General features: G+C 50.6%; 2 protein-coding genes across 2 annotated transcripts in view; one reads left to right on the top strand and one right to left on the bottom strand.

Moving 5' to 3' along the window:
- The first annotated feature begins 1,073 nt into the window (after nucleotides 1–1,073).
- Nucleotides 1,074–8,842, top strand: LOC122363334 (extensin-like). Its single transcript, XM_043332470.1, has 2 exons — nucleotides 1,074–1,217; nucleotides 7,725–8,842. Exons 1-2 carry the CDS (start codon nucleotides 1,197–1,199, stop codon nucleotides 8,796–8,798), a joined length of 1,095 nt encoding a protein of 364 aa, XP_043188405.1. The 5' UTR covers nucleotides 1,074–1,196; the 3' UTR covers nucleotides 8,799–8,842.
- Nucleotides 8,843–12,429: 3,587 nt separating this feature from the next.
- LOC122363333 (trimeric intracellular cation channel type 1B.1-like) overlaps nucleotides 12,430–21,712 on the bottom strand; it is a 24,249-nt gene continuing 14,966 nt past the window's right edge. Inside the window, exons 2-7 of the mRNA XM_043332469.1 lie at nucleotides 17,511–17,667; nucleotides 17,084–17,171; nucleotides 16,588–16,772; nucleotides 15,871–15,991; nucleotides 14,244–14,457; nucleotides 12,430–13,478 (exon numbers count right to left, since the gene is read on the bottom strand). Coding sequence (XP_043188404.1) covers nucleotides 14,278–14,457; nucleotides 15,871–15,991; nucleotides 16,588–16,772; nucleotides 17,084–17,171; nucleotides 17,511–17,667 — 731 coding nt within the window. The 3' untranslated portion in view covers nucleotides 12,430–13,478; nucleotides 14,244–14,277. The remainder of the gene's footprint in view (nucleotides 13,479–14,243; nucleotides 14,458–15,870; nucleotides 15,992–16,587; nucleotides 16,773–17,083; nucleotides 17,172–17,510; nucleotides 17,668–21,712) is intronic.

Raw genomic sequence — 21,712 nt, 5'->3', positions numbered from 1 at the left:
GTATAGGTAGGGGCACCACTTCGATTCATGACCCTCCCCTTGGAGTTTTCCTGGATCCGCCCCTGACTCTTGCTTTTGGTTAAGTAGAAATCGGAGAGGTAAAAATGTACAGAATGTCTGAGAATATGCCACACTGTTTTCCAAAAATATCGATTGAAGGAAAGAAGCTAGTGAAGTAGTAGGTAGTGCTATGTGAGTGATCTTTTAAACAGCTAGAAACTCGTGGTGGCATCTGCAACAGGCTCTGAACGTCATAACTCACGACTACCCATATAACCAACCACTTTAAAAGTACTCTAAGTCTACACTAGCAACTAAAGCATTATCCTTCTTAGTTCTTGCGATGATTACGCTTGTAACTGGAACTGGTAATTGAAGCCTGTATTGACCAGCCAGACTTCGTGACAGAGCTGAGATGTAAACGCATAGGTATTGAAGCAAATCATTGCCTGTTATCTCCCTCCACAGCTGAATTATCCTGCTTCAACTGTTAAATGGCTTACATGATAAATAAGTGACCTCCTTTGTCATTCGACATCTGATGTAACACTGGACTAAAATAGACATCTGTTAAATGCTGTTGACATCTACTGTCGCCCATTTGTCCAAACGGCTGCTATTCATGCCATTCACGTCTGACTGACGGCACTGAATCACCTTTCACACGCACGGGGCAGGACGGATCGGGCGGCCACTTCCTCTCATCGTGCCTATTACCGGGGCCGCCTCATGATCACGCTGTGCCGCTCCTGGCGCCCACCGCCGAGGGATGAGCTGCGACCGATAGACAGTCTCTGTCACAGCACGGAGAGGGCGGCGGGCCGGGTCAAATGAGCCGTCACCCCAGCTCTCCGGAACCACGGCCGCTGGCGGTGCGCCCACTGACGCGTCCTGCAGGTGCAGCGGCAGGACCAGGTGGCCGCCGGCCCTGTCCTCCGCCGAGAGCGCTCTCACGCCCCGACCCGTCGGATGCCCCGCCACGCTCCACTGACTTCGCCAGAGAAAGTCACTACAGGTGAGCGGGGTAGGTGTCGGAGAGGGCCCGGCGCACCACAGAGCAGCCAGTGGTGCCGGCGACTGGGGAGGAGTCAGACTGACAGGTCACGGGTCGGCGCGCGAGGTGCGATACTCACGAACCAGAGCGCCCCGCCTCGCTCCCGCACAGCACACGGCCGACCCCGAGGCGCGCAGCGGGCATGCCGTCCATGCTTCTCACGGTGAGAATACCACGCAAAACCATATATAACTACATCTCTATATACGGATATACGGTTATATCTCTGCATACGAAATACAATACCTCATAAAAGGGGGTTGTCCTCAAATGCTATTCTGTAACTATATTCCATTATACGAAAATTGTATGCCCAATACATACAATTTTCGTGTAATGGAGAGGCGCGTGTCCTACAAGGAAAAGTTATTTCGCTGCTCGCCTTTTAAGGAAGTTGAAATCATTATTGACTCCTTATCACATAGCTACTGCCGGTCTATGGCAATGTCACTGTAACTGTAATGGTGAGGAAAATTGTCGATAACGGTGCTGATCAATTCATTGCATACATATGTGAGGATTTTCCTTCTTCCTATTGGGTGCTATTCTGATGTACATTATGGCCTATGATGTAATCATTTTCATATTGGTGGCACCTTATATCCACAATTACCTTAGTGCACGTGAGTTGTAAGGCGGATACACACTGCAGCACACACATTTGCAGATCCAGAGAGGTGGTCAACAGGTCAGATGACTTCTCAAGCTCCGCTGAGCTATTCAGCCACATGCGCCTTCGCGGGGGGGGCAGATTCTGCCCCCCCCCCCGCCTGTCTAGCTTCCTAACGGATGGTCATAGAAAGAAGACGGGGAACAGCAATGGAAAACTCTCAACAAGACATAGGTATATAATTTAGGATCAAAATATGATCCAATCGTAATAATCAGTTACGATTGGTATACAATTGTACACTATCTTGGTAGTGCTGTCAATATCAGATCATTGGGAGATCCAAGGCAAGCACCAACAAAAAACTGTATGAAAATAAGAATAAAATGTGAAAAGAGTTTCCAGCGAGTAGGGTCAACAGAGATTGGCTCGCGGACGACTCACTCCCCTTTTTTTGCTATAAACGATTAAGTACCTATCTAAATGCTCGTTGTTCTCTTTTTTTTACGAGACAGATCGTATACTTAGAGGGCACATGTAACGACGCAGTACTACCTGAGACCACTATCGGTGCGGCTACCAGTCAGCGGTCGGTCCTTTCCGCGATGGGTTTCGTGTCGGACGTCACGGCCAGTAGCTCCGGGTCGGTACCTGTCGCCTGCCGAGGCCACCGGTCCGGCAGCAGCGAGGTCGCGCGCCGCGCCGCCCGTGGCTGCTCCCTATACCCCTGCACTGCGCCAGGCGGGTACAACGTGCAACGAGCACTAACCAGAACACAGTAGCTTGGACCCAGCAAAAAGCTAGCTGCACATGTTTGCAAGGTTTGGGTAGCGTTTTGTGAAGAGAACTGAGAAGTAATCAGCCCGAGGCCCTTTCATAGATGCCCACAAGGCTCAAGATGACGGTCTCGTCGCATTTTAATCGCAAGTGTTCTAATGGGTAGTTTCTATATGTTCTCCACGTTATCATGCATTATGCATGCCTATATAATATCTATCAAACATGGAATCATATGTGGTAATTCACATATTTTGACAGATTCATAGGTTATTGTTACCTAGCTTTTGCCTTACATGGCGATAGGCTGACTGCCTTAACCCGCGCCCCACTGGGGGAGGGGGGGGGGCTATTCATAGCCCCCTCCCGTTTTCTGCAATAACTTCTAAACCGCTTGACGTATCGCCGCCAAACTTTCAATACCTTCGGCTGCATCAATGTGACACCTTGTGTAACAATTTTAACCTCGTATCTATCATAGATCGGCCGTAAATGACGTCAGAGTGACGTCATGTCCGGCCGATTTCGACGCAAAACATTGAACCACGGGAATCGCTCCCAAGAGCTCAGTTTTTGAGCTAGCTCCAATTTCTTTGCATGAGAGGACTCAGAATGGACTGGGCTATGAAACAACCATCTCAAATTTTCAAAATTTTTAAAATTTCGAAAATTATATTTATTAAAATTCAAAATTTGCATTTTATCTTTTTGAACATATTTGGTGGAGTGTTGTGCTGAGCATTGTTTGATGATTGTGACCCTGAAGAAGTCCAATGGACGAAATAAAGGTATTTTTCAAAGAATTTTGCATTTCATTTACCATTTGGAACTTAACCCTCGCCCATGTAGGGGGGGGTTGGTGCAACCCCCCCTGAGGTTTTTCGGAAATAGTGCAAAAACGGCGGCGCGCAGCGCCGCCAAATTTTGGGTACCTTATGGGGCAAACCTTGCGCATCTTTTGATAAAAAAAATTTGACCGGGTCATGTCAGGTCACGGAGTTATGACGTCACAAAGGGAACAGCCTCCGGCCGGATTTTCACAAACTGAGTGCCAACGCCCGAGGTTTCCTGCCGGTGGTACGGACATCGGTTGATGGATCGTGATGAAACTTCCCATGCATGTTGGGGCAAGTATTGGCTATCATATGGTATAAGAAACTTGACCGGCTCAGGTCAGGTCACGGAGCTATGACGTCACAAGAGGAACAGCGTCCGGTACTATTTTTGAAAAGCGCCCGAACCACTATTTTGCTAATTCTTGTCACCTCAATGGGAATATGCAGCAATATTAGCTTCTATAGGGAGCAAATGGACCTTCCAAATCCAAAAATACAATCAGATTTCAAAATTTAAATTTTGATTTTTCGAATTTTTGCCGCCGACTGTGACCTTGCCGACTTCCGGCGCTCCCAACGCGCCATTTTTAGAGCTAGGGATACGAAATACATACCAAACGATAGAGAATTGATCAAGGAACACGATAGTGAAGGTTTCAAGTCGATATCTCCCAGCGTTTTGCCGCAATCGCCGCGGAAAGTTGAAAAAAGTCTATTTTTCCGAAAATTTGACCTTAGACCGGTCAAAAGTAGGTCAAATGTTGACCTAGGACCAAAAAATATACCACCAATCGCGAGATCTCGGCGAGAGCAATCCGTTGGTTTTTTCCGCTAAGCTCTACGACGCTCCGTTTTCAAACGCCAAGGGGGGGGGTCGCACCAACCCCCCCCCCCTGCATGGGCGAAGGTGGCAGATCGCCGTTTACGGGCGAGGGTTAATATGAGCAAAGGCTATTATATCTCAATGATAACTATTTTTATCTTTTTTTGAAACACGTTTTGACTTTTCGAAAAAACGGAATATATATGATCGATCACATGCTTATGACTTACTCTAGCAAGTTTCAGCCAGATATCTTCAAAAATGGCCAAGTTATACGCATCACCTATAGCAAAAATTTTACAATTTCAAATTTTTCTAATCAATTTTTCTGTACGAATTTGACATTGTACACCAATATAAATAGCACCATCGTGTTCCTGAGCTCAAACTGCATCCGATAGACATGTTTTTTGTTGAAAAATTTCAACTCTGAAATTTGACCTTTTTTGACCTGAAAGTGACCTGACCTCAGCTATATTCAGATGAAAATGACCTCAAATGACACATGCGACACCGAATTCAAAATCTATGGCCTAAATGGACCATAAAACATATGTCACGTGACCGACTTATGACATAAGATTTCCGTGACCTATGATGACCTGACCCTAACCTGAAAATCAAAGTACAAATTTCGTACCCTCAGGATATCTAAAGCATCTTTTTACGAGTGTGTAAACCAAAAATCAGCTTGACTTGTAAGACGGCAGCCAGAGCCCAAAAAGTGAACAAGCCAAATGTCGATAATGTTTACTTTGACCTGACCTGTGACGTCATCATTGACCTCGAGGTCAATGAAATTAGGTTTCGCTCGACAGTTTATCCGGGACTATCAGATGCCGTTTTAATTTTGACGATCGGCCCAGTAGTTTCGGAGTTAGGAGGGGAGGGGGGCTATGAATAGCCCCCCCCCCCCCAGTGGGGCGTGTTATACACAGAACCCCAGTGGGGCGCGGGTTAAGAACGAAGAGCACCCCAACAGGAGCCTCCAACTCCTCTGGGATGTTAAGGCTTAAGCAGGCACACAGGAAGCCCAGACTTAAATGGTGCCTCTACTGCAAATGATTGCATAAAATCCAGCATGCCATGTTTACGTGATAGCGGAAATACTACTCCCTTTTACTTTCTGAAGTTTATGTGATGCTAGCCACACGAAGTAATTACATGCGTTTTGTGAAGGGTTGTGTAATGTGTAAGTTGAAAAAAAAAGTTTCACTGCTTATCTGGCAGTGTACATTCGCCATTCGTCAGTTCATAGCCCCTACTTTCCCGTGTGCCCGCCTTCATAACGAGCCCGTTCGGTTTCACCGCTGCTGGGGCGGGGCGGGCCGGGGCGGGCCGCGACCCCTCCCTGTCGGCCCGTCTCGCTCCAGTGGGCTCCAGAGGCCCCGGGCCGGCGACGGGACCAACCCGGGCACCTGCAGGTGTAACTCCAGCGACTGTAACTCATCGAACACTGCCTCACGGTGCACCAAACGAGCTCTGATGAGACAGACGTGAGCCTCTGAACAGCGAGAGCGACACTGAGAGAAACGCGACAGGAAGGATTGAGACATGCTGGATTGCCAACAGTCGAAAAGATTGACGTAATGAAATATATGAATGGTCAACGTTTTGGGAAGCATACCTGTGCATCATAGAGTGTATTTATATACAAACGAGAGTTCAATAAGGCTGTTTTTACGAGCAGCCATTATGAACATTTATTTCAAATATAACTTCCGGGTAAAGAGTGTCAAGTTTCCACACATTTCCTGCAGTTTTCCGAGTGAGAATAAACGATCGAATCTGTCTGCTGAAGACGTTTAAACGACTTTGATGTTACTTATAACCAATCGACTGAATTTGTAACTTCACCGTCTTGGGAACGCATATAAACTACATACCCACACACTTGGCTTTTTAATTTGAAGGGCAGTTCGCAATTTTTTCAATAAGCAGAAACCACATATTTCTAACCAAATATAAGGAAAAGGAAAATTAGTTAATGATTGGATAGTGTCTTACTGTTGCGTTCATTGTTCAATACCTATGTCCTTTGCATGACCTGTTTCATCATAAGCATTAAAAACGAACCTTATGTAGACAGGCGCCTCGATACAGCCGGCGATATTGTTCATGCAATTTCGTGTGGACGTATGGGAGTCTATGTAAGTAAGCCACGAAATGACTTCGTGGTTTTGCATGTCATTTCTATACAATTGAACGTCAAAATCAAAATAAGAAATAGAAAGACGGCATAAAAAGACTCGAGCGTCACTTCAAATTCCAAAACACCTGCAAAACACAAAGCTGGCAATATTTCCTTTGCATACTTAGAAGTAAGTTCTAGGTACCTTTACCTAGTTGTCATTTCTCAGAAAATGAGATGTTTATGTTATGAAAACACCAAACGCTTTTAAAGGATGGCACTGCGGCGCGGACCATCGCTTAAGTGCCCACCCCTCGCCGTTTCACCGCTGATTGGGTTGGACTTTCACGAAAAAAGGAGCGAGCGCCCGCCATGTTTCCCTTCTATTACGCGCCAGGGACGTGAGGTACATGGCGCACGTCCGTCGCAGGCGTCGCACTTAAAAAAATTATTTTGCTCGACCACCCTCGCCAGGAGGGTGCGCTCCGGCCTTTCAACATTACGAAAAGTGGGGACATTTGCGCTAGCGCTGTCAGCACCGTGAGCATTCTAAACAACAAATGCAGTAATCCCACCAATCAGTGTCAGTAAGTCAATACTTGACGCTCATTGGCTGATACGCCAGTGACGATTTTGGGGGCCAGAGCGTTAGAGATAACCAACGGCAGCACGGGCCGTTCAGTTTAGGACTTGATTTTGATATTATTTAGGCAAGTCTGATAAAATCTCGGATCGTTTATGAAAGCTGCAATTCATTTTTGCACTGGTCCAACACGTCTTAGTTTTTTCCTGCAATAATTCGTTGAAAAATGAGTTATTATATGCGTACCTGAGTTTGCTTGGCCCCCAGAGTCACGGTTACTAAATTCATTTTTGTCCCCACTATATCGTCGGGAGCGTTCTATCTGGTTTACATAGCCTTGATCCTTGCTGAAATGATGCTGCGACACAGGTCATTCACAGCTTTGGGGACTCATTTTTTTAAGGATACATACCAGTTCAGGAAGCCCATGGGTCTCGGCTAAGGTCTAGGCTAGAACGTCTTTCAGCTCACTATGTTCCGAGCAATACCCCTCCCCCCAAAAAAGTATGGGTGACACCAGCTCCCTCGGCCGAGAGAGACTGTCAGGTCTTACGTAATCAACTCTCCTGGTATTATGGTTCAAAATTCCAAAGAAAGTAAAGTTAAAACGTTGCATTATAAAGTTAATCTTAGCATGCGAATTCTTATCTTATGTGTCCAGCGGTATGGGATGTAAGTAAAAATTGATGGTCAACTTAACTCATACCTATTGCATCATCGAGATGTTCATTGCAAATTGCATGCATGACGCTCGTTGATGCATCAATATCGAAATTGACGGCTGTCGGCTGTGCTGATACTACATCAGATTCAATCACCCTAGTGAAACATCTCACCATAGGGTGGTGAATGCGGTTGTGTGATGTAATGCGTCCATATACCAACACCGTGTCCTTCCTTGTTTCACCAGGTGGCTGTGATGGCGGCAGTGGCCGTCGCCGCCCTCTCCGCTGGTGAGCCGGTCGGTCCCAGTACCCGGGGGACCCCGCGCCGGGCCCGGCAGCTCAGACCGGCGGCGGCGCTGCGCCGACAGGATGTGGCCGACCTGGACGGCCTGGTGGAGAAGAGCCACCTGTTCACGGCCGACCCGGAGGCGGCCAGCGCCGGCCGGCTGTACCGCCAGCTCGCGCGCTACCCGTCCGAGCCCGACACCCAGACACAGACGGAGGCCGAGCTGACCACCGACGAGCTCCTCATCGACGACGGCGACTTCGGCCGGCGGCTGGAGCCCGACGAGCAGAGCCCCGTCCTGCCGGCGTACCCGCCGTACTCCCACGGGCCGCTGGCCGTACCCGTGGAGCCGTACCGCAGCCCAGAGTACGGCCCCGTGTCCGGAGAGGCGCGTCAGAGCGCGGCGGCCGAGGATGTCACGAGCACTACCGCGGCACCGGCCGAGAGGCCTGCTGCCGTCACTGAGACCGCTGAGCCGACTGAGGTGCCGCTGCAGGGGGCCGAGCCGCCCCCCGCCCCCCGGGAGGAGGTCACTGACCGACCCCAGCCGGCCGGCTACACTCAGAGGGGACCGGCACCCCGGCGGCCCTACCTACCCCGTCCCCGCGCCCCGGCCCGCCCGGTCACAGCGCACCGGCCGCCGCTCAAGGTGGCCGCTCCATCCCTCTACAAACCGGGAGCCGTGGTAGCCGCTAAACCACCGACCAGCTTCTACGAGGAGCGCCTGAACGAGGTGTCCTCATTTCCCCTGTGGACCCCGTACGCACCACTATGGGCGCCCTACCCGCCGCGCCCTCACTCCCCGACGTTCGAGTCAGGACACCACGAAGTCCAGCATAGGCCCGCCTCGCCCGAATACCGGCATTACTCCGGACTGCGCCAAGCGAAAAAGGCGAGCGGGTTCGAGCGCCCGCACCCCAGCCCGCACCGCTACTCCCCCGTCAGAGCTGACGTCTCCTTCGGGGCGCGTACCGGCGACCACGGGGCCTTCGAGTGGTTCTCCGACCACCCAGTCGGCTCGGCGTATCACTGAATGGATTGTACGAGGAATGCTCTACTGTGTTGTTTTAAAGTCATTTTTTCCCAGGAAATTAGTTATGTATGGTCACTTTTCGGATTATTCTCTGGGATAATAATATCTAACTCACAAGTCCATATATTTCGGATGCCATGCTTTGAAGTTTATCATCCGAAATATATGGACTTGTGAGTTAGATATTATTATCCCAGAGAATAATCCGAAAAGTGACCATACAATGCTCTACTGTTTAAGAAAGGCCTTTTGTCCACCGCATCACTGAGTGGACTACTGTTTGCGGTATCAATGAGCGAGCGCTGCCGCCCTTTGGCGTCGAGAACGGCGAATGGAAGTCTGAGACCGACAGTTTGAAGTTTATCTAAACGATCAGCTGTAAACATCCTAATAGAGTATAGGAGCCGGCCAGAACATTTGAAAGCCTGCAAATGTTGATATGACGAGTCTAACGTTTTAGAGTCATATAAATTTCAGCATGCCACGAGTGTATGCCCATATAGGTACCTAAGTAGAGGTTCAGGATAAGAACATATCCTCCAGCCCTTTCAAGCCTTCCACTCCCTACGAAACGACTCATTGTTACAAGCTGAAAAAGATGCGCTTTTTGTTAAAGATAGCGTGTAGTGTAGGTACTTGATAAACAAGGATATGTAATTTAACTAGTGTATAGCGGTACGTCTCGGCCATAAAGTGGGCATGCTTCAGTGTAAACATGTGCAATGCCAGGGGACATCAGATAACCACTAAGAGCGACATAGTCGTATATGCTATGAAGCGGTGCTGGTTGATCAACATATCAATATCACTGAGGAGAAACTGAGGCGCGGAACGTGCCTGTTGGGTTGGCCCAGGCGTTACAAGGGTCGGTTTGTATGCAGCTCACAAGAACAGGAGAGCAGGTAGGTTGGTAGTAACGAATGTAAAGACCGCACATGTCGATTGATTTTAAAAGGAGCAATCAAGTTCTGTACAACATTCCCGCTGTAGCAATTACCGTGTCTCACCAGCTGGTACTTTGCACTCATTTGTTCTCCAATATACGTATAAAGCTGAACATGATGTCTGAATTGAGCGAAATGCCCTGTGTAGCGCTAGTCGCCCGCCAGCGGCCTGGGTGCTGCTAGCTCAGCAATCCATCGGCCGAGGACCACATATCGCTGCATCGCCTGACCAGGCCGGCGATTTTTACCGGGCGGGGTATGGCGAATCGCAAACACACGCGATACTCGCTCAGAATTTCCCCAGAACGGCTGGCGCGATGCCCGACACTGTAGATAGCGCGGAAAACGACTTGTAAACCGACAGCGCCCCAGCGCGTCCCCCCCCCATTCCTCATTTCACACACTCCTGGGCAGATGGGGCTCATGGAACTTCACCTGTGTCAACAACAACTCCCGGAGCTGAATGACGCAATTAACGGCCGCTCCACGTGCAGTACGGCGCCACATTTGAGCAGTGTGCGCCGTTGTTGGCACAGACGACTGGCAGAGCGGACCGGGCTGAGATTAGTAAAATTACCTTACAGCAGACGGCGCGCCGCGACAAACTAACATCACACCAGTGGCGGCGGAAGCAGGGGGGCAAGGGGGGCAGCTGCACCCTAAAGCTATGGAAAGGGGCGCCTCGAAAATCTGTAGAGGAGGCAGGAAGGATGTGCGGCAGCCATAAAGCTGAGCAGTGCGAGGCGACACCGCAACTGATGAAGGCACTTGTGACACGAAGAGGGTGGCAATGACGTGGGAAAAGTATCTTTTGATATGCTGAAGAGTGGAGGGCATCCTTATCTGAAACAAAGGCAGATGCTGCCGACCCTGTCGAATATAATCTTGCCAGGCGATAAAGGCTAGGAGGGCGCAGCTACTCGAGAAGCGCGCCATGCGGAAGAGGGGCGCCTGCATGCGAAAGAGGGGCGCCTGTGTGTGGGACGAAAAAGAAACATTTATGGAGACGTCTTTGAAGGCGATAGCCTCCGAACGCCAACACGAACATATGAGGGCTTATAGCGTTGCAGCTGCTCCATGCGACAAAAAGGGGCGCCTGATGGCCGATATGCGAGAGGAAATTAGTTTGTGTAACATTTATCGGGGGCGGTTTGCCGTTTACAACATATGAATGTTAAGGGAGGTCCAAGATTGGGGCCTGTAAAATTGCACTGTCCGTATGGGCGGTTACACCCCTAGTGCTAGGGCGTATTTTGCGTTTTTTTTTTTACTGGGGAGATGATTATGACCAGGAATAGCACTCTGCAAACTTCTATGGGCGCCTGTATCGGGGCGAAACTGATTTTCCAGTGCAGGGACGCCCATCGGCATGGTAAGGGGCGCCCAGCGGGAAGGGGCGCTTCAATATCGTTTGCACCCCTATCCTAGAATACCTTCCGCCGCCACTGCATCACACCAGGGTCGGCGGCGACACCAGAGAAAGTGCGATACCGCGCCGCCCTCAGCTGCGTCAGAGACATGGTTATAGCAGGATGGAAATTTGGGCTAATCAAACAGTGGAGGATGCGTAGCTGGCATACATGGCACGGCGTCAGCGTAGATACCCGCCGGTTTACACTTTCACCATGGAAACTTCTATTTAACCTGGTGGAGTCTATTGGATTGGTTTGCATACGGGTCTTTGAGCGCCATGTTGCGATCACATTTCACCACGAAAATAGTTCAGCTTGTCAAGGATTACTCCTGGTGAAAAGTACTACAACCTTAAGCCGGATACCTTCAGATTCGGCTATCTGCCGCGCATCTATCGACCAGTTCGATTTTTCAACCGACGCAAGGAATCGTTAAAAAACACAGCACTGGCTTCTTGGAAAAGGCTACACGGTGGTTACCATGCAAAGGACAATACATGTACACCATCCGTGACCAATGACATCCGCGATCGTATTTATCCAACGGTGCATTCGTGCAGCTATTTAAAAGGTGGGAAGCGCTACCTCTGCTTAGATAGGAGCATCGCCCAAGAGCGTTTAAAATAGCAGTATACTTGTCGTCTGCACACGTACAAAAGCCAGTACCTCACGATATTCTATTGTTTGGATCTTGCATGATTAAGACTAAAGTCGGCACGGTTATTATATACCTCCGGAGCTGTCATACTCTTTAGTACTTTCTCATTCAGAAAAAGCAGCGCTTTGCTGACATATGTAACGTGGTACAATTATGCCTGGAAAATTAGGCGAGTTCTTAACTTCCAAGTACAGATAACAAGCAAAACCGTTTCCGAACGCAATAGCATCGACGGCAGCCACGTGTCAGACGAAAAAAGTCGATAAAATATACATATAAATATTTTTATGTATGTTATATAAAGCTCCATTCGTAATTTTCAAACTGTTACTGAGATCCACGGTTCCGATTTCATAGCTACACTTTAGGCGGGTAGGGGCAGATAGTATGATCTGGTGAACCGACATCAGTAACCTGGCTGAAGGCGAGGTTTATATGCTACACTTGGGTGATAATAGGCTGTGACACAATGCCACAGGTCAACCGAGATCGCAGTTCTCGCGGGTCAGAACTCACAATCGCTTGCAATCACTAATTCCCGACGCGTCCATCCCTTCCACCCATAATTAATGTCCGCATTGTTTCTGTTTGTGTCCAGACTCCAACACACACAAGGGTGACCCGTCAGAGCATCTATTGCACTCAGGCGCACAGAACGATGGCGACATCTACACCGTTCCTGAGCGGGGCGGGACGAGACAGAGGACGCCACAAGGCTGAGTCAGAGCGACGGGACGGGGCCGTGCTCCTCTTGTCTTTCAGTACAAACGGTCGGGTTGCATACACGAAGCAGACAAAACACACGGGGAACCTGAACACCACACAGATAATCTCGGACCGAGTCAGCCAGAATCAAACACACGAGGATGGCAAGGCGACGGCCAAGCTCGTTCGAAGCTCTTGATCGTTACATCGTCACGTCAAATTGGATCACCCAATGTTCATAAAACACCACAAATCACAGGAGCCGTAAAATCACACCTTCATGCCATAAAACTTAACAATGCGGAGGGGTGGGACAGATTATCAGTCTAAAAATGATCACCAAAGTCGGCGTGGGGGAGCGGGAGGGACTAAGCGCGAGGGATGGCAAGGACGGCGGCTAGGACGCATGGAGAAGGGGCTGGTGTAAAAAGACCAAAAGCAAATTACGCAACAACGAAAACATGTCATACATCGAAACAGGGCATTGTTAAAAACGCATTTACCTGGCATTCTTATGCCAGACTTGTCGACTGGTAAAAGCCCATGCAGTTGCATTTGCGACATATGAATGTTTTCGTCATTGCGTAAAGTGTCTTCGTTGACTGCTTGCGATTTGGGTTCCCACACCAATGGCTGCTGTTCTGCAGCATTACTGAGAAAAACAGCCGGAGGGAGAGAGAGAGAGGGATGGGAACCGGTCGGACGGGGCGCGGTGTCAGGACAGCTGCCAGTCGATGGTTCGGACAATCAGCTGAGACTCGAGACAGCGGCCGGCCGAGAGTCGACTCAGTCAGCCACGAGTCCACCCATCCGACCGGCCGAGTTACCGCCAGCCACCAGCACACACACCGGTCGGAGTCCAGCCAGAGAGCCGGGAGTCCGGGTGGATTCCGCTGTACGTGTTCTGATCGTTCTCAGAGCGACAGAGATTGTAACTAGAAGCTGGTGACCAACAGAACACCTGAAACAACAGAGCCGCCGCCATGGCCTCAAGAACGAGATGACTGCTGGGGCTGGCCCCGACCAGAAAGAAACAATATTGAGTGGTTATAGGCTAGATTAAAAGAAGCTTAAGCCAAGCCGTCATACAGATAGAATTGAATATGGGATAATTCATCCTGTCGTAAGTATGTACCTAACTAAATCGCTACACAAGCATCTCGACAAGTGATGCCTTGCAACTGAATGGTATGTGAGCCAAGCCCACTCATATCGGCTCAGTCGACCACCATCGAAGCTATCTATGAATGCCACTTGCTCAATGGCGAACTGTTCAGAAGTCTCGGTCGTTATCAGCTAGTTTCTGGGCAGACGATATTTTATCGACAGGCGCAGCACTGTGCACTGTGCAGCAGCCATCTTTGATCAAATCGGAAATTCCGATGACACCGCACTACGGAGCCGTATCAGTGGTAAGCGGCACAAGGTGCTATAAATGGTACACGGTACAACCCAAACCGTGGCACCACTGCACTGTGAGCGCAGCGGGACGCTGCACTGTCTCGAACCGATACGGATCCATGGCGATTGTTAGCGCAAGACTCTCCGTGACAGCGGCAAGACATCCCCTGCCCCACGCCTTACCCCCAGTAGCTCTCCCAAGCAGCCCCTATCCCCAGCCAACCCATATCCAAATCCATTTCCAGCCCCCTCCCCAGTCGGCACCGGCCCGCTCGCCGCAGCGCCACCGGTCGGCTGTGCAGTAGGTCTGGTACTCACTACTCACCGCTGTCGAGTGCGGCCGGCGGCTCTCAGCCGGCTCAGTCCTTCTTTTTGGCGGCCTCCGGCTTGGCGTCGGCTCGCGCCTGGTCGCCGGCGGGCGCCTTTCCTCCGGAGACGGCGCGCTGCAGGGAGTCCCAGACGCCGCCCAGGAACACGGCGCAGAAGAGGTTCTCGAACGGCACGAACGGATCGTGGATGCCCAGCAGCATCGAGGACAGCTGGCGGCACAGGAGAGGGCGGGTCAGTGGCGCAGGGAGGGGCACTGGGAACGTGAGTGGTCGGTCACCGGTCAGATAACGGTGCGGGTCATTATGTCATCAATCAGACCAAAGTGGCGACCATTAGGCGACTGATCATGCCTAATGGTCATCAGGTCATTGAGCTCAGAGCTAACAATGTGACGAGTCGACAAACCCTCAAGTCAGGCCACAGGCGGGCGAACCAGTTACCGATAAGGCCGTGCAATATACCGGGTGGCCCAGAAAAAACGTTCCGAACTTTGGAGGCCTATATATCAAATACGAGTACAAATAACGAGCCAAAATTTTCATCAAGTATGCGTCATTTCTTTGCGCATTGGTATGCCAAATTATAACACTATACCATCATTTTCAAGCTGGCAATCTTGAGTTGAATTAAGCAAGACGTTTTTGTTTTTTTTTTGCCGATGTCAAACGATAGTGATGATTGGGTTAGACGTCCCATGTTATAAAAAAGAATAAAAAATAGAGCACGTGAATGAAACCAACACGTATGTTATTTTAAATATTTTTGTCTCACTTATGTGCCAAATATTCAAATACTGAGCCAAAATGGTGCTCATGGATGTCATTCGTTTCAACACCAAATCATGTTTCGAGCAGAAGTGGCACGGTGCATGGATTACTGCTGATTACCCTCCTTTCAGTAGATCAAACAGTAAATCGACCGGATAAGGAAAATAAACTAAAGCAGACTGGTTCCTGTGCCAGAAGATCACAGAATAGCTTATGAAAAACAACATTGCCAGCAGATGACAAAAAAAAAAACTGGTTGAAAAGCTACCTTTTCCCAGGAATGTCAGCCAGGAAAGCATTTGAGTCACAAGATGGTTAGAAAACTGGAAACTTCTTCCGATGCCGCTGGCACAGAGCCATCGTGGTTGCCTGAGGGAATGTGTCATCCTGAGACCCGAACCATCAATGAGACTAGCTGCCAGTAGAAGTCATGGCTCTAGGCCGCGGTGCCGCGTGGTGAAAGTGATCCGTTCACTCACATTTTTTAGTAAGCATCGGAGCAAAAAAGTAATTTTTACATGTCATGCTTGAAAACGAACCGTTTAAAAAGTTATTTACCGAACACCATGAAAATCACACCATTTACTGAAAATGTGTGCCGCATTGACTATTCGAAGTTTCAATGTTGTATCTTTATCACTTTCTGAGAAATATTGATTTAAAGTTGGGAACGTTTTTTCTGGGCCACCCGGTATACATAAACGAAATCACGTTCGATTGGAACAGATATATCACATGCAACGGCAGCGCAGTGGGGCAGTCACTCCGCCTGAGCATACGCCCTCGGGGCGGCATTTTCACTCGTAAGACTATGGTGCAGTCAATGACGAATGCCCGTGTCGCCCCCATACAAACCTTGAAGTAGACGAAGAAGATGGTGATTCCGAAGTAGACCAGCGCGTGCGGGGCAGAGATGATGTCCGTCTTCTTATCAAGCACGAATATAATGGCCGCCGCAATCGAGGCTTTGGTCGGGCTGTAAAGCAAGAACAAATATTTGATATCTCACGCAGTCAGTCGGATTAAATCCAGCGGCGCACCCTACGTATCGGTATCGCGGTATCGCGGGCGCACTCCCACGGCGGAGCTGCTGATAGCTGAGTTACATGGGACTCGGGACCGCGCGCCGGCCGGGTGGGGCGGACGTAGACCCAGGACCTGAATCGCGGCCGGGTGGAGCGGGCCCAGACCCAGACCAGGCCCACCACACCAGTGAAACCGACCAACACTGGAGAGTGGACCAGTGGAACAAACCCAAACCCAGATCGGCTGGGTGAGGCGGGCATGACCCAGACCCGCCACTCGTCTGCAGTTTAACAAACCCAGACGGGCTGGGTAGCGCGGACACAGGCCTGCCGGCCGCGGCGAACTACCGATACGACCGACACTGACGGTAAACACTACCGTCGGAGAGCAGCACAGACCAACTTTGTATATGGCTGCAACTGGCATCGACTGTAAGGTTGCAGACTACCTAAAGGTCACAGGCACCAAACCGTTAGCGGGCGGCCACATGTCGCTCAATGGGCGATCATTGCAAGTTTACCAGAAGACCAACGATCCGACACTCACAAGCTGGGTCCCATGATGTCGATAGCGGTGGGGGTCCACACGCCACGGAACAGGCGCTCCATGATCTTGACGAAGCCGCTGCCGTTGCCCTTGACTGTGCCGACCAGCACCATGATGAGGTAGCCCGTGGGGAACAGCTTGGCCGCGTGGGTGACGCCGTCGTGCACCTTCTTACACCGGTACACCTGTCAAAGGGGGCGGATGTAATATCCTTGGGGTGGGGGTGGGGTGACACTGGTGCCCATAAGGCCTTTGGTGCTCCTGCGTAGAGGAGGAGGTAGACGATACTGCACACCTGTACTTACATACATCTGTTATCGGGGGAAAGGAAGTAAAACGATTAGGTTGTGTACAGTGGAAAGAGATGTGGCAGCTGGTTTGGCCAATACAATAGCGTTGAAGGAGCGTCACATAGTGATGAACCACCGTTGCTGATTGACGCATATTTTTCACTAGCAATTCATTCGCAACCCCTTCTCTCATCCGTCATTCTCACCTCTTTCATAGCGGAGAGAACGACCTTGAAAGGAAGAAACTTGACGACCTTGTAACCGATGTCAAACGGAGAATAAAATATCACGTACCTGAAACAGAAACGCAAAAACATTACCGATTCTCTGAACCATGCTTGACCGACGGCTAAGCTTTATTTAGATGCATTTATCCATGGCGATGTGGTGGTATGCAATCTGTGAAGTCTAGATGAGTACCAGTTGCCATTGCCAGCTCGTCTTATGTAACTGTGCCAAAATCACTATCGGGTCGCGACACCACCAGAGCTATTGGTTCCGCCCCGCCCCAGCAACAACCGACGCGGCGTCCCGGCCAGTAGACACCCCCAGAGTTACGAGCCCCACGCCACACCGCCCCCGGGTCAGCCGACGATGCACCCCGCCCCGCCCCGTCCGCCCCACCGCACTAACCAGACAGCCGTGGCTAGCAGCAGTTGGTTGTTGTTCTTCACGGCGCCCAGCACCGGCTCGCCCAGCAGGAAGTTGGCCAGCAGACCGCCGGCGAATATGGAGAACATGGAGGAGAACCAGGTGGCCAGCGGGTGTTTCCGCGAGAACGCCAGCGCCCCTGCGGGTCGCACAGAGCTGATACTGAGCTGAGGTCACGGCTCGTACTACACGGGAGAAGCTGCAGGGACAGACGGAGCGGCAGGGGCTCACGCAACATCACATAGCTGGGAGGGTTCGAAGTTTATGAGAGCTTCGAGACTTACCCACGCCCCGCTGAGGGGGGGGGGGTCAGAATCTGCCCCCTCCCGTTTTTCGCTAATTATGCCAGTGACGTCAAACTTTATCTACCTTATCATACATCAAGCTGGCATCTTCACTGAAAATTAAAGCCAAAGCTGTCCGTTTTTTAAGAAAACGTTTTATTGACGTCATGTCACGTCATTTTTGCTTCCAAAACTGCAAATCTTTAAACGCGTTTAACGTCTTCATTTTTCAAGGAATCAAGACGTAACAAAAAAAGCTTGTACGTGATCCTACTTTGTATTTCGAATGGCTATCTCGTTTTTAAATTTCCTGAATATGGTTAAAAAACAGATTTGGGGGGGGGGGAATCGTTATTCGTTATAAACCCAAAATGTTCAGTCTATCGAAAAAAGGAAAATATGTTAGAGAGCTAGTCTCTGTGCACCTACATTCCATTTTTAAAAGAATCAGTTAAAAAATGTAGGAGCTATTCAAATCTTTATGACGCCGCGACACAAAATCGTCAGAAAATGATTTTATGTTCTGGACCTTGTACGGGAACAAAAATAGCACCATTCGATTTGTCTTAAAAAAACTGCAGCAGATAGACACCTTTAAGGTCTTAATAAGCAACTTCAAAATTTGACCTCACCTGACCCGAATTTGACCTGACCTCGACCTAAAATTCATCCAAATGTGGCTCATGTCACTAATTGAGTGTCTCCATCGAATTTTACGAATAAAATGACCCATAAAACATGTGTCGCACTCGCACATGCTCTTTTCTTTACTTCGTTTTTGGTGACCTGACCTTGACCTTAACCTTTGCATGACATTGTATGCAACGCAGCTTGTCTTGGCAGCCAAAGAACACATTTTGGATAATCAGTATCAATCCATTCTTCGCCAGTTAAGCTCCAAAACCGATAACGTAGAAGCTTGCATTTTGTACACTTGACCTGACCTTGACCTGACCTTTGACCTACTTAGGGGACGGGGAGACAATTGGGCTCTTAAGATCCGCCTTGTTGAGAGCTTTCGATTGCCGTTTTTCCCGTCTTTCTACGACCATCGGTTCGGAAGTTAGACAGGTGGCACAGAATATCCCTCCCCAGCAGGGCGCATATGACTGAATAGCCCAGCGGGACGCGTGTTAAGTGCTTGCACAAAAAGTTTTCGGCAGAAGTGACAAACGAATAAGGAAAAGCATTTCCATTTGTTGAGCAGCATAGGAATACCTGCCGTTAATCAGTCGATTGCATCAATAGTGGACCGGTTTCGTCTTACGACTTTATCACCGCTAAAAATGTATTAAATATTCCTTTTTTTAGTACCAATGAACCACACCAGTAGTATTTTTAGTATAGAGAATCAACAGCACATTTGCGAACTAGCAGGATAACAAGAGCACTTGGTGATCCGGAAAGCAGTATTCGACGCTCAACCACATTCTTCCTAAAACCTAAAAGGTTCGATAAATAAATAAAAAAACATCGGTTTTAGTTACTTCCAAACACGCTGTGCAATCTAATGAAAGCTACTTTTAAAGAAGCTGCTCAAGTTTCTTTTTTCTAAGAAGACGGCAAAGTAGGTACTCACCGCAAAAAAATGCCGTAATAATGAAGATGGCGGGTATACAGAGTGTGATATACAGAGTGTGATACAGAGTGCGGGTATGCAGAGTGTGATAAGGACCACTTGGAGGAGCCGGTCTAGGTAGCGAGGGCACAGGAAGCGCCGTGCAGCGAAGATCGAGGAGGAGGCGAAGGCGCGCTCTTTTAGGAACTTCGCGACCGAGGAGCTGAGCCGGCCTGCCAACATCGGCAGAGTTCACAAAATTCTCCGGAAGATGGAGGGGGCGGAACAAGCTCCGCCCGGCCAAGCGCTCGGGGACCACGGACGACGTGCCGTGGAGGACCGGGCCAAGGCCGCGGCGTTTGTCTAACAGTACGCCAGTGTCAGCCGCCAAGTCCGGAATAAGCTCCAAGACCGCAAGACGAAGTTCGAGCTGACAGGGCTCCGCGCCGAGCCCTGCGTCTACTTCGATGCCCGTTCCGAGGCCTGTTCCTTGTTTACGCCTCAGGAATTGGACACGGAGCTGCGCAACATGAAGTGTGGGAAGGCGCCGGGTCCAGACGACATCTGCGCCGAGCACCTGCGCCACCTGGGCCCGGGTGCCAAGACCACTCTCCTCCGACTGCTGAACCTGTCCTGGTCCACAGGCCAGGTGCCGTCTGCGTGGCGCCGGGCGACAATCATCCCAGTTCCCAAGGCTGGGAAGGACTCAAAGCTGATCGCCAGCCATAGGCCGATTGCGCTCACTAGCCACCTGGCGAAACTGGCCGAGCGCCTAGTCGCCGCCCGCCTCAACCATCTGGTCGAGCGCGATGGGCTCGTGCCGCCCGAACAGGTCGGCTTCCGGCGAGGCAGATCGGCTGAAGAGAACCTGGCAAGACTGGTGCAGCGGGTCCAAGACGGCTGGAACAAGCCGAAACCGAGAGGACGACCGGAAGAGGGCAAGACCGCGGAAAAGTTCGTACTCCTCGCCTTCGACTTCTCATGGGCGTATGATGTCATCGATCACAAGATGCTCCGCCTCAAGCTTCTCCGCCTGGGGGTGCCCAAGTGCATGTCCGCATGGATATGGGCGTTCCTCCGGGACAGGAGAGCTGCGGTCGAGGTCAACGGCGCCCGAGGATGCGAGTGCCCGTTCGGCGTTCCGGGCCGGACACCCGCAAGGCAGTGTCCTAGCCCCAACGCTTTACACGCCGTGGTCGGGCGACCAGATCACGGCGCTCAAGACCGTGCCAGGCACAGACATCTTTATGTATGCTGACGACACAGCGACGCTCAGCAGCGGCACCGCTATCGAAGAGGCCGGCTACCGAGCCCAGCGAGCTGCGAACATCATCGCCAGCTGGGCAACAAGATGGAAGATGCGGGTCGCCGGCGAGAAAACGCAGGCCCTCGTCCTATCCCAATGGGCCCGCGACGCGTCGAACATGAGCGTCAAGGTGTCTGGCGCCGTAGTGACTGCCGGCCCTTCCCTCAGACTCCTGGGCGTGACCTTTGACCGCCTCCTTCACTTCGGCGCCCACTGTGCCGAGCTGCGCAAGAAGGTCCGCCCCCGTGTCGCCCAGCTGCGACGCATGACCGGGAGGAGCTGGGGACTGGGCGAACGTCAATTGAGGTCGGTGGCCAACGGATACATCCGGGGAGCCCTAGAGTAGGGGAGAGTGGGGAAAGATGCCCAGGGTTTTGCTATGTCATATATTATTCGAAAATGACGATGGGAAAGCAAAAGCTTGGAGTTTCAACAGAAGCCGACAGCATTTTTCTCTAAAAATATCACACTTTCGTGCCTGAAATATGATAACTTTTTTTGCTATTAAGCATTTTCCTGAAGAAGTGAAAGGGGGCATCTTACCACACAGGGTGGGAAAGACGCCCCCTGGCGTTGGGAAAGATGCCCCATGCACTATAAGTGACATAAATGGGTACGTGAATCGCCTGAACGAATCAGTAGTCCCTTCGAGCCTGCAGAAGACACCAAACGTCATCATAAGGGCCCTCAAAAGTAGTCGTAAGGGGCTTCAGAGGTCATCGTTAGGGCCATCATAGTCCAGCGCGGCCAAACAAGCCTCCGTGGTGGCGTTCGGAGAACACTGTGGGGCTCTTATAGGTCTTCATGATGCTTGAGGGCCCTCGAGCCCACCGGGGAGACCTCTGCGCGGCCCGTGGAGCCAACGTGGGAGCCCTCAAAGGATGTCGTGAGGGGCCCTGGAGCCAATAATGGGGCCCACAGAGGCCGTCGTGAGGGCGCTCAGAGTCAGATGCCGCCCAAAAGTCGCTGTGTGGGCCGAGAGACCGGCATGGGGAGCACCCGACCGTACTGGACTCTCAATAGTCCCAGATCGGCT

Source organism: Amphibalanus amphitrite, unplaced genomic scaffold (assembly GCF_019059575.1).
Source record: "Amphibalanus amphitrite isolate SeventyFive unplaced genomic scaffold, NRLGWU_Aamphi_draft 000616F_arrow, whole genome shotgun sequence".
In the NCBI taxonomy this organism is placed as follows: domain Eukaryota; kingdom Metazoa; phylum Arthropoda; class Thecostraca; order Balanomorpha; family Balanidae; genus Amphibalanus; species Amphibalanus amphitrite.
Note: the sequence above shows the minus strand (reverse complement) of the source record. Positions and strands in the feature narration are given on the sequence as shown.

Coding starts and splice junctions, on each gene's coding strand:
- LOC122363334 (XM_043332470.1), top strand. CDS start 1,197: ATGCCGTCCATGCTTCTCACG. Junction 1,218..7,724: donor TGCCGTCCATGCTTCTCACG/GTGAGAATACCA, acceptor TTGTTTCACCAG/GTGGCTGTGATGGCGGCAGT.